Source organism: Phallusia mammillata, chromosome 1 (assembly GCF_965637545.1).
Source record: "Phallusia mammillata chromosome 1, kaPhaMamm4.hap1.1, whole genome shotgun sequence".
Lineage (NCBI taxonomy): Eukaryota > Metazoa > Chordata > Ascidiacea > Phlebobranchia > Ascidiidae > Phallusia > Phallusia mammillata.
The window spans coordinates 32,357,111-32,370,660 of NC_137252.1; the positions used below are offsets into that span (position 1 = coordinate 32,357,111).

Genomic DNA, 13,550 nt, shown 5'->3' on the forward strand with positions numbered 1-13,550 from the left:
GCTGACATTGTACGCGTGCCAGTTTTCAAATTATAAGAATCACTGTATTATTTCCATTGGGCCTTATCTACGTTTTATGACATAATTGTTTTCTTTATAAATTGTGGTTTGATATCCAGAGACCTAATTTGTTACTTTTTACATTATTGCAGTAATATTGCTTATTACAATAGCATTCTAGTAACCGCTAGGGCAGTGGTTCCTAACCTTTTTTAACAATTCAATACATTTTCATATATCCCTAATATACTACATAGTAGATGCTAAACTATATAAAGGTCAGCAAAAAGTTGGTCTTTTAGCAACTTCGCAGGTCATAATCCGAACGCTCTAGTGTCTGTTTACAAACCACATGTAAAAATTAAAGTAAATTCCCTCCTCAAGTTTTAAAATTCCGTGCCATAGGAAGAATTTCTCCCCGGTTGGGAACCACTGCGTTAAAAAACACCTTATCGTTGCCTAATAACCTCAAAACTGTATCTAGCCAAAGAAAATGCCAACTTTCATCCTACCTTCTCCGTTTTGTCGAATTTTCCCCATTAACCCGCGTTCCATCAGCGCAACATTTTGCGCATGTTTTTCACTGGTATTATGAATCCGCAAATTTCGTGCGATGGTGGTTTCATAGCCACAAACGTCACAGCGCCATTTTCCGGAAGTGGACGGCTCCCGACGCGCCGATGGAACCGACGAAGCCGACACGTTTCCATCGGTGCTGCTGTTGGTCTTGCTTGAGGTTCTTCGGCGCCGGTTTGGTGTCGATTTTGAACTATCGCGATAATTGGAGTTGTAACTTTCTGAGCTTGGCGACCGACTGGTTAATTGAACCTGTGATGGAATAAGTATTACACTGTTTAAATGTTTTTGTTTATTGTTGTTTTACGTTTACATTTTTAATGTGTTATTTTTGTATTAGAGTATGATCTATGTTTTTACAATATTTTTATGTTTTAGTTTATTGCTATTTTACATTAATAAGGTTTTATTTTTGTGTAAAAGTAAGATCTATGTTTGTTGTTTGCTACAATATTTATGTTTTGTTCTTGTTAGGTAGGACCAATACTAATTTATTTTGATTTTGAGCAAAAAAACATTAAAACAGTTTTCAAGCATTTTATATCTGAAAAAAATGGTTGCAACATAAACAAAATCAATTTTTATTGTGATGACTGAAAACAAATACTAGATTTATTAAAGGTTTTATAGCTGAACATATGTCTGTACGGTGTAAACAAACGAATAAATGCCCAATTTGCCTTTTTATGCAATTAACTATATGCGATATAACCGGGTGATTTCATTAACAAATGTCAGTTGAAATTTATGATCCCCATGCAATTAAATTGATTATGCAAATAAGTGGTATGCATTTATCCGGTTTATCTAAACCAAATCTGCAAATACATGCCACACAAAAGTCCAATCTAGTGTAAACCGATTAATTTTAATGCAACATCAAAAAATATGATTTTCCATGACACAAATATATCTCACATCGTCCATAAGTGACGTAGTTGTCTCTGATTGGTTGCCTTGAACACGTGGTGGAGTAAAAGTTGACGTGGCGGCCTGACGTAGGCATTCTTGTTGTCTGTGTTGCATGGTACGTGCGTTGTACAAGTGCTTGTCCGATTGCATGTGAATGCTCAAATTTCCTTTCGTGGTTGTGGAATAATTGCAGACATTGCACTTGAAAGGCTGGAAAAGGCAATAAAAAAGAAGAAGTTAATTAAAAAAGAAAGCAAGTATTGAAAGGCAGCCAAATTATTAAAAGACAGTAAATAAGACCAGTTAAAAAGCCTGCAAAGAAAAGCGTGTAAAAAGTAATTCTAATAGGTCTGGCCCAAAGTGATTTATATGTGGGTGTGCCGCGATCGCTTTAGGACTGATCCCAGTTAATTCGGTATGACGCCTTCAATAAGCCTGGCGTACATTGCGAGAGAGTAAATCGTTTTTCTGTGATAGCATTTTCATAAAAAACTTTAAATATTCAGATATTAAACAACGAATGGTGCTTTCTTCTTTCTTTTATTTATCGGCTCATAAAATAAACAGTACCATATAAGGAGTTTTACCTTGTATCCACATGAGTAGCTTTCTCCTCTGGACAACCTGGGATGAGCTTGACCCGCATTACAGTAAGCACAATCGGTCGTGTCCTCCATATGCTTCTCCTTCATATGCGCCTCCAACGTTTGCCTGCGACACACATTTACAACAGATGACGTAACCACTTATGACGTAACAAATTTGTGACGTCCTAATCGTTTTGTTATGCAATTGCAGTGCAACTTAATCGAATTTTTAATACCTTGTTATAAAGTTGTCTAAAAACAGCAATAAACGTCAATGACATAACAGGTATTACGTCATGTATGACGTGTTATGTCACTCAATTACTTGTTTTTGTGACAACATAACAATAAAAAGTCATAAACTTTTCGGTACATTTGACTAAATATTTTTTCTATTGATATGAGACAAATTCTTATTGCGACGACTTTTTCTTACTGACACGTCACTAAAATGACAATGACGTCTCCTTTACCTGTACTTGTAATGCCAGTTGCATTTTGGACACTTAAGGGTTTTGCAGGAATTCCTTGATTGAAAGAGTGACATCGAAAACATAGGATCCACCGAAGTTGAAGTGTTTAACATCATGGCGTCACTTTTCTGCATTTCCTGTGATGGTGAGAACAAAATCACGAATATCATATGATTACAGACAAATCACGACTTCGAAAATCACGGTTGTGAAAAAAGAACGTTTGTCACTAAACTACAAATTAAAAAAAAATGTCATGAAGTTTAGTTTAGTTTTCACAATACCTGTGCTCTAAAAAGTCCTCGTGATTCATGCTCATCTTCGTGAGCACTCACGTAACGATTTTCTTTCATAGATGAAGCAGGAATTTCATCTGCTGACGAAGTGCGTGGTGGTGATGTGTCCGTCGTAGGCAAATTCTGAGAAATGGTCCAATCGAAAATAATTTACATTCATGATAAAAATTTGAAAACACAGCTTAGATACACAATTCAAGGTTTTAAAACAAAAAATTTAAAACGTTACATTTAATGTCATTTCCGAAATGTGAAATATACTCGCAAATTCTGAGAAATGGTCCAATCGAAAATAGTTTGCACTTATGATAGAAATGTTCAAACAAAACTTAGATACACAATTCAAGATTTTAAAGACTCCAATACGAAAGTTGCAAACGAATTAACAAAATGTTACATTTACCGTTATTTCCGAAACCCGGAATATACTTGTTTTTTTGTGCGCTGATTGTAAACACATGTATTTTAAAATGAAATAGGCTATTGCTGCCAAGCATAATGTATAACCGAGTATTGCTCATCCAGCAGTTTTATTGTAAACAATCGACGTTTCGACGTCCTACACAAGACGCCTTCATCAGGATAATGGCATATCTTGCAAGAGAAAATTCTTATAAAGCAAAAAAATGCAAACGAAGAATTTCGTCTTGCAAGATAAGCCATCATCCTGATGAATGCGTTTTGTATAGCAGTGGTCGGCAACCGCCGGTCCGCGAGGAGTTTGTTACCGGGCCGTATAATTTCGGTTAAATGCTATAAAACATTTTGCCCATGTATCCCGGGGATGATAAACTAATTTAAGTGTTTTTATTGCTAAATATTTGTAGTTGTTTGAAGACCGGTCCGAGATAAAATTTCACTTTCAAAAACAGTCCGCAGTGCAAAAAAGGTTGCCGACCCCTGTTGTATAGGACGTCGAAACGTCGATTGTTTACAATAAAAATGCTGGATTAGCAATACTAGGTTATACACGTCGTTTAAGTATAATAGTAAAAAGCCTAAAACTCCATTTTTCAACTCACCGCATTCTGTCGTTCCTCGAGGTTGCACGGCGGGGAAAACCCCTTTGTCGAAATTACCGACACGCTCGAACGAAGAACGTCACGCTCTGGTGCGCCCACCAGCATTGTGGGAAGGTTGATGCTACTAGTGACGTCACCAGAGAAGGGCATACTTCCCTGAGGCTGACACGAGACTAGATTGTTCGCGTTAGAGAGATCCAGTACTTGCGTGACGTCATTGGCTTTAGGTGTGACGTCGCTCTGACTGGTTGTGACGTCACAATGGTACTTTCCGACTTCGTGGTCTTTGTCAGGTTTCGGCGACGGGGATCCACCGAGTTTTATGACGTCAGTTTCAGTTTTTTGCTTATTTCCGTGTAGATTCTGCGCAAAAATATATGATACAGTTTTGAGTTAAAATTTTTGCATAAAATGTTAAAACAAACATAGAAATTTTAATCACACGTGACGTAATAGTGTAATGGTCATCTGTGGGTTCGGTAAAAGTTCATTTTTCATATTAAGTAGTTTCGATAATCTTTGAACAAACTACAAAACGGTCTAAACCTCAAGCGAAATTGGTTATCAAACGAAGCCTGCGACGCAACGTAAAACAGTTGAGCCTGGTTTTCAACAGAAACTGTAGCTGTACCGTATATACTTTTCAAAGCAGAAGCGCTTCTGGTCTGCGGTTCAAGCATTTAGCTCGCGTTTATAAAGTAAAACACAACACGTTACGAAATCAAGTGACTATAAATACACCCAGCTAGTTTTTCAAGACACGGCAAGTCCTTCAGAATACGTAGCCTCTTATTCATAAAAAAAGGCGAAATAAACACACATCTGACATACTAAGTGATACTGAATACATATATATCCACAATCTTAACAGTTTTAATACAGACTGAATGCACTCAAGAGTAAATCAGCAATCTAATCTCGCACAGTGAACTATAGAGCGCATTCAGAGCAAAGCGAACCCGAGTAATTGGTTTGGAAGAGAAGGCGTCTTTGAAGACAGATCAGCGGGGCGAGTGAGGTGAAAGCCGCAGCTCATTAAGAGCCGCTGTGTGACAAAAACTAATTAAAGCGTTACGCATGACCACTGATTCGACACGCTCCACTGGAGGCGTGGATATTAAGGCTGAGAGCAAACGCACAATACAAGCCTTGAACTTGTTTTTGTAACTTTTTGAGCATGTTTTGAACGTTTTCTAAGAAATCAAAATTGGTTTCTGACCTAAACATTTGGACTTTGTTTGGTTTAGATTATTTTAAACTGGACTGTAACGTAAAATTAGATTCGATTTTGGGCGAAACTTGTTTGCAAACATTAATGCAAAATTGAACTGTGAAAAGAAAAATATTGAGTACCGCTTTACGACAAATGTAATTTTCAACTCGTTCGGCAAAAATGACGTCATTTATTTGAATACATGTCGTCAGAGTTGCTCAAACAAGAATGTTTTATAGTTGGCTGGATCAGAAACAGAAATGCAAGAGCGCTTGTTACCAACTTGGGAAGTTACTTGATGAAAAGAAAAGTGACAAACAGCTTTAATATGATGAATACATTCTTTGTAGCCTTCATCAATAAACGCTGTTGTCTTTATATATTCAGAGCAGTTTTGTTTTTGATCAAGGTTTGAGTCACTTTCAAGTCCATGGTCCTTGGTTTATCGTGTTTGTGAATGTGGGAAATGAGAAAGCCTTTCACATTTCTTTGCCTCCCGTTGATCAATCATCAAACTAAAACGGAGCCTATATAGGTTTTATTCTAATCTGCGGTAAATTAAAACATGTGACAACATGTACAATACACATGAAGTCATGAGGCTCGCACAAGATCCAAAGAAGTAAAAAATTCCCTATAACCTGAATCAGGAATTCAAGGCCCTGAAAGTTATATAATCACCAAACGCAACACACAGGACATCGAAAATATGAAAATTGCATCATTAACTGTTGGCTTTATCCTTTTGGTGCAGGGTTTAGCCAAAGAAAACGTACGGTTGGGGGTTAAAGTTTATTTAGCAATCGACACAAAAATTGAGATGAACCTTATTTCCTAGTCCAAACACAATAACTTGAGCTTCTACAAACACAAACATGTTACGCCAACTGTAATTTCAAACTTAGCGACCGGAGAAAATTTGAGTTAAAATTTTAGGGGTGACTGTTGGTTAGACATTTAATAAACTAGACTCCAAATTGCAGTCTACAAAACTTCCGATACCAATCAACAAAGTGTAAAGATTTTGATTAGTGTGAGAAAATAAGCTATTCCTTTCTAAGCAAACGTAAAAAAACGGCGTTAAACAGTAAATAGGGCACACACAAAAACTAATTTCCCTATTCGTCCCGTTTCTGCATATCGCGGTCAAAACTTACGTTAAAGACATAACATGTTAGATCAGGTTCAATTCTTTTTCAGCTTTTTTTAAAAAAAACAACAACGAAAAAATAATGTCTAAGATCTCCAACGGATAAGATTTAATTAAAAACAACTTTCATCAGCATGTATCAACTCACAACTACTTCATATTGTAGCAAGATGCACTCAACAAAATATTTTTGAACAACTACACTAGTTAGCCAAACCCTCAAACGCAAAATAAATGTCTGAAAATCATCGAACAAACAGATCCAAAATTCTATTCTACTATTCTTCTAATATTTACTAGCCGTTGCACAAAATATGAAACCTCAAGCTGTCTACGTTCCATAATACTGTTCAAGTCGAGCATGGGCGTATAGCTTAATGCGTAATTCAATCAGCGATTCCTTTCCGAGCATAGATTGGAATTCCTTATCAGCTCGTGTACATTCGCGTTAACACGAAACTGCGTGATTAAAATATGTTGACAGACTTGGTAGCCGCGGACTAAGCAAAGTAATGAAAGGACCTCTTCTACATACATACTTCCTTATTAATGGCGGTCTTTCATTTGGCTCGCAAGGCTAATTGAATAGCTGATGCTCAGTGTTGAATGAAACACGATTGATTTGAACTGAGCAGACGGCGGATGTCTTTTAAACTCGAAGCGGTTGCTCGTTTTTTCTTTCTCTTGACTCGGTTTGGCCTATACACCAACATGCATTGCGTTCGCTGGTACCTTGTAGTCGTCTACCTCCCAAATCCAATCTTATTACAGACCACAACGATAGCACTAGACCTAGGTATGCGTTTAAGCATATGAGTCATAAAATGATTAGAAATTAAACGTTACACCAACCAAGTATTTTGCGTTAACTTTTGCAAATATTTTTCTTGACATAAACAATTTTTCCTTTGTGCCTATTTTATAGCCAAGAGTTAATACGTGGTAAAATGCCTCAAGAGACGTTGCCTAGGTTACCCTCGAATACTACCTAAATACTACTATCTAAATACCAAAGGTAAAGTTCGAAAAAAATTGACCACACTTTGTCGCAAGACGCTATGTTTAGACTAATTTCCATTTAGCAGTCGCTTTTCTGTATTTGTACAGTCATAATAATACGACAATTCTTCGTAGTTATTGCTCCAAAATCGACAATAAAAATCGAACAGTCCATTTTCTTCAACTTCAAAACTATGACAAAAGAACATATTACAAGGATAAGAAAAAAAGTTCAACAAATAAATGAATAAACTGATAGAGAGTTTGTATGTACCGAAAATAATGTGTTACAGACTCTTCAAAAACCGATGTCCCAAACTTTTACTTGAGCAATACGACATAGACACAGTTGAACTAGAAACGTATGCTTACTACAAAAACTCTCTTATGACAAGGAACTATATTTCTGCAGTGCCTTAATCAACATATACCGCACACAAGGCCAGTCTAAGGCCCTCGGCATGGGAATTGCGCCTCCGCTTCGTTTCCGAACCAACGACAATTTCGTCTTGAATTTCACTTTCTTGCGCGCCCGCCATATGCGAAATACGCGGCACCGGCAGAAAATTTAATTATTTATTAATTAAACGCTCCCCCCGCCCTCCTTCATGTAATTCCCGAGCCGACGCGGGTTACTGTGTCACGTGACGATAGCGCGCGTTCACTTGTGACGTCAGGATTACGTGAAAAATGGATTGGAAAACAAACAATTATGAAAAAATCGTAATTTGGATCATTTTTTGGTGTTTCTGAGAACCTCATTCAACGGAGGTGCTGTTTAGAAAAAAAATGAAGGAAGCAAATAGCATAAAAACACATTGGTGTATTTCAATATGTCGTATGTGCTCTGTCTACATGTAGCCTGTGTGGTTCAATTCCAACCCACTGAAATTCACCAACACTTGAAAGGACTTTTTTGGAAGACTTGAACCCAACTTAAGTATCACAAGAATTATATTTATTCCAACGGCTGTTTTTGTGCAATTAAACAACACTTGAAATTTAATTTAGTTTGTCTTGAAGAATTGTGAAGATGTAAAACTTTCAGGTCATTATTTTAGTTGAAATTTGACAATAGCACAATAGTACGACCTAATTCCAAGAAATAAAAAAAAACATTCAAATATATACACAAAGAAAACGATCTATATGGGTGAAAACAGTGTATTTTGAGGCCTGATCTGTTTTTGTTTGTTTTTTCGCGCAAAATACACATAATTATTATTTTTCTTCCGATAAAATCATGTAGCAAAATAACCTAAAAAGTATAAAGTTATTGTTATGAACGCGAAATCAGCAATATCTAACAAAACTGGATCAAAACACCCAAAATCGTTGGGCTAAAAATTAGATTTTACTTTCACACGGACCGAATTCGGTTCGCGTGGAGTGTCGGGCGAAGCGTTGTGAAGTTACGATATTCATAACGCGTGGTCGCAAGACAGGATCGATATTAGAAAGACTAATTAGTGGTGAAAGGTTGAATTAATAACATAGGAGGTGACAGCAAGCTCATGTTGGGGTTTGGTTGTTTAAGTCTTTCAGCACTGGTCAGGCCTAATGTGACTGAATTACTTGAAATTGATGGAAGGTTTCGACATGCCTAGGTCGGAAAAATTTATTAGTGTTACTGGGTTTCAACGGGGTGAATCATTCCTTAATTGGGTTAAAGTTTTTTCAATATTTTCTGAAACGGTTTGACCGTGTCTAGAGCATTTTACATTTGAGGCTGATTTTGCTGTAAAATGTACAAATGTTTAGGTAAAATTTTTGGGTGTTTTTTTTCACAGGGTCTGAACTAACTAATCTATTCTTGAAATTGGGTTGTAATTTTTCAATAATATTTTCGGAATACTTGACGAGGTCAAGTGCGGTTTACATTCCAGGTTGATTTTTGGGAAAAAGTGCATATTTTTTTAGTATTTGCTCGCAATTGGCTACAAAAGAAAAAGCATTAACACCCATAAGATTTTCTGAAACTTGGACTTTTTGACTGTCAACTTCAAAAAAAGCCCATTTTAATTCCACGTTTAGTGGCATTAATCGCCCAGATGCTTGTCAAAAAATATATCTAAAATCAAAAAAGCAGAACAATGCCTTTGGCAAAAACAAATATCGCCACAATAAAAACACGATCTCCGACGCCATATTGAATTTCATTACAAGGCTAATTGACAAGCCAACGTGTCATCACGTGACCTTCACGTCACAAAGGCGGCTGTCAGAGATTATTTCGTCATAATGCTTGTTATTAATTCCAACTAGTCCCGTCAAGTCGCTTGGTCGTTCGCGTTTGATGAGAAGTTGATTGTTTTATTACTTGCCACGCCGAATTGGGTACAAGGCCTTGCATCAAAATGCATTCGACGGCCTGCTACTGCTTTTATTGAGGTATTTTAGGACCCAAAATCGGTTTTAGCATAATGCAAAGTTTATGTGGAAATTATGGGATTACAGTTAGGCCTTTGAAAGTTTTATCACAAGTGTATAAAGTACGACTATATTGCTGCAAATGTGGAACACACTTGGTGCTACAAAACCCGAAATATTAAGCCAGATTATTGTAGCAATACATTTTTTCGCGGGTAATTGGCCATTTTTGGCGCCAAGCGAATCGTCAGCGGGGGTCGTTACAGCGATTACCAATTTCGTCACGGTCCAGTGCCTTCGAGCCTTATTGGTCCAATTTAGTTGCCATTAACAACGTCTTAAAAATGCGAAAATGATTTCATCAAGGCAATTTTCCCGGTAACTGCATCAGGGGATAAAGAGAAAGTGAGAGAATGAAAGAGAATAAGAGAGGACAACCCGTGAAGCAGTCACAGCTTGAAAGGAACGAACAATCACCGTGCTGTGATAACCGACCACGCACCACAAACGTTAGTTTCTCCCTGATCGAGGTTATAAGATAACGCAATTTGGACACACGAAATCGATATTTATGAGCAATTATATGCGACAATTGTGACCGCGCTTTTTCGATATTGCTTATTATTGATGGCTGGATGTTATTTTATTGACAAATCTACAGGCAGTCGACCCCTTGCCCAGCGGGGCGCGCCTTTATTGAGATAACTGTCGAAATAGATTAAAGCGTCGAAGATTGGCGGGCCCTCCTCCCCCATCAGCCGCGCGAATGTCGCGTCATATTCTAGAATTCAACTTGATTTAATCTGGCCGCGATTTCGATTCGCCGAAAACTACTTTAATAACCTTTCAAATCGAGTTGCTGCCTTTAGAATGGCTTCGTGCAGCAAAAAACTTCACTCATTTTTTTCAGTACACGTTTCTCACCACGTGGTCTTATCCATGTTAACTCCAGTAGGTTTATCTCCACCTAACAATTACAATTTGTTTGTTACTGAACACTGGACCATTACCATTTCAAATGCATTATGGCTTGTTTTTGAAAAGCATACATTAGGGTACTCAATTTATCTTCTACAAACTGTCTGTACTTCACAACTACAGCAATAGTTTAAGTGCTAGCAATGTTTTTACTTATATTTGAAGTCCGCATCTACAAGCGAATTTAAAGGATGGTTTTGAAATGTTCTACCCAATTTTCAAGGTTACATGAAGGTCACATCGACCGTTAGGTCCACGCCATTATGGGGCCTTCTTCCCGCTGTGTCAAAGCCATTAGCTGGAAGCAGACGTTGCTTAGCAATTTAGCTTAATCACGTTCTTATGAAGAGCGACCGGGTGCACATTTTTCCGCTAACAAGTTCCCGCGGAAATGAAAGACAGGCGTGAAATTCGAATTTTGCCTTCTGTTTATTTTTAACCGAGCGCCCTCAAAACGAAACAGCGGTCTTCACGAGCGAGCGAGAAAACATTGCTTAATGAGAAATCGTTCCGCAGAGGCGACAGAATTAACGCGAGAGATCCGATCAGCGATTAATTGCGATGCCCTGTCGGTGAGGATTGTTTGTTGTGGTGAATTAACCGCAGCGAACACACCGCTCATCGGATGTGGTCTGCGTTTTGGGGAGGAGGCTAGCTTCGAGGAAACTGACCACGTGTTTTGAAGGTCACAGGGGTCGCGACCTTTGCACTGCAAGGAATTCCTTTGAATAATCTATGGGTTATGTTTCTGGTCAGGACTGTGGTCAAATTGCGTCTAAGAGTTTTTGCTAAATTCGTGTTTGGGGGGCGTTTTTATTTCGGTTTAAAAACGAAACTATTTAAGAAAGCACTCTTAATATTTGTGCGTCCAAAGATTTTTTTATATGAGTCAAAATTTTTTTCACACAGTTTAGGGGACAAATCTCCTTGCAACGGTCTGCGCATGCGGACAAGCAGTCACAAGATCCATTTTTTACCCGCAAAATCACTCGAAAATTTAGTACTGAAAGTTGAAAAGTTCAACCAGAGTACGACAAAAATCTAAAATTAAGGACGAAACGAGGTTCTTTGAACTTGCGACATGCGGTTTTGGGGGGGTATCACCTCCACGTCGCGTGATTAATTGTAGCTGTAGGAAGCTGCAGCAAGGTGTGATTTCTATGTTTTGTGTGACGGTAATTGCTGATTCGTTGTTTCAATTAAAGCTGATCACGTGAAGTTGCCCGGAACCTTAAGATGTAACAAGGAATTATATTTTCATTTTTAAGGTCGCGGGGTAAATTACGGAAAAAATTACGCAAAATATCGCAAATTTTCGTATCGGAGATTATGAAACAAACCGAAAGATTTTGAGGGCAATGCGATGAATTACTTTTGGGCAAATTTTGTTTGTAATTTTAACGCTTTTACCTTCTTAAATCAAGTCGAAAGAGGTATTTTCGTCACAGAAACTTCTGTTGTGCAAAAAAAAAACGTCGGTATAACATACTTTGGACAAATAAAATACGCTGTCTTGTCACCAGCTACACTGATGAGACCTCATAAAGTAGATCGAAACAGTGTGCAATATCTGCAGCTGAATTATCGTATAATGGCTCCATATGTTTACGTTGCTAACATAATAAATGAGAGAAAAAACAGCGTTAAAGTCTTTGCAAGAAATTGGATCAGCTTAAAACATGTAATTGTCACACGGAACCCAACTTAGCTGATCGGAGGTTATTTCAACAAACTTGCAAATTTTAGGGAAAACCGGCTTTAAGGTTGCTTTGAACTTGTTCCAATCCGGCTGAACCAATATCCGTTTGACAGCAGATTAATGATGGCAAAATGTTGCGAGGGCCCGCAATTATCGCACAAATTCCTCCGTCGTTTTTCCCGGACGTTGGCAGATACGGTCGAAAAACATTTGACTACAGCGGCTAAATTGGGCTATAGCGGGCAATCAGAAGGCAGTGAAACATTTTTAACACCTCGCCAACGGGTAATTAAACTGCTCAACCTTGGTATCACAACGCCTCGGCTAATTGGCTTTCGCTCTGAGCGGCTTAGGAGCAGCGGTTTTCTATTTTCGGACACGCCGATAATTAAAACGACGGCCCAGCGTTTGGTTTCACACCGCTTCGCGACACCGTAGTGCGTGGATGTGCTTAACCGGTGTGAATTGCACTTAATGGTCTGAAATCCATTCAGGATCGTTAATGGCACCTTTGTTTAGCGCTAATTAAGTCTCTGGACTCTGCAAACGACCGGAGATAGATTACAGGAACTCTGGCGGAAATCGGGGGTGCAAAAGTACCCCTAAACGGTTTAAAAGCGTTTTTTCTTTCTACTTGCTGCCAAGAAATGTGTTTCTAACACACTAAAGTACAAATTCATACTTTTCGCTTGTTTTGTAAATAGTTTTAATAACTGTTTAAAATTTAGACGGTTAACTTGGTCATTAAATGCATTTGTCAGTGTTCAAAATAACAAACCTTTAAAAAACTTCATAAGCAAGCCAAAATGGATTTCTTATTTTCTTATGGGTCCATTGGCGCGCCTTAACCGCATGTAACAAATAAAATCGTTTTATACCCCAGAAAAGTTAACACATGACTTTGTAGATTGGATTTAATGAGGGGTCAAACAAAGGTGACAGCACCTGGATCGTTTGTGACGTCACATAGCGCATTATTGCACGTGAAGAGGACAATTAACTCTTAAGGCTTGAAATAAATCAAAAACAAAATGGGCGATAGCAAGGTCGAAGTTTTCAATGGTTTGCGGCCTTCCAAAATCGGTGACATGCAATTAATGTCAAAAACAAACTTAGCCCGTAGAGATAATGGCAGTTTAATACAACACTTTTGTGACTCGTTTAATTTAATATAAAACTTAAAAACAGTAAAACTCATACAAGGCTTTTTATTTTCCAAATGATCTATTATGAAAATTTAGCTACAGAAAAAAGTTCTATAATTCGAAAACACGC

General features: G+C 37.9%; 1 protein-coding gene across 3 annotated transcripts in view; it reads right to left on the bottom strand.

Moving 5' to 3' along the window:
- LOC145215056 (zinc finger homeobox protein 4-like) overlaps positions 1 to 13,550 on the bottom strand; it is a 60,086-nt gene that overhangs the window by 14,248 nt on the left and 32,288 nt on the right. For all 3 annotated transcript variants that reach the window (XM_080083710.1, XM_080083719.1, XM_080083703.1), the window contains exons 6-11: positions 3,867 to 4,229; positions 2,833 to 2,967; positions 2,549 to 2,685; positions 2,076 to 2,199; positions 1,495 to 1,698; positions 513 to 828 (exon numbers count right to left, since the gene is read on the bottom strand). In XM_080083710.1, the coding sequence (XP_079939836.1) occupies positions 513 to 828; positions 1,495 to 1,698; positions 2,076 to 2,199; positions 2,549 to 2,685; positions 2,833 to 2,967; positions 3,867 to 4,229 (1,279 nt within the window). The remainder of the gene's footprint in view (positions 1 to 512; positions 829 to 1,494; positions 1,699 to 2,075; positions 2,200 to 2,548; positions 2,686 to 2,832; positions 2,968 to 3,866; positions 4,230 to 13,550) is intronic.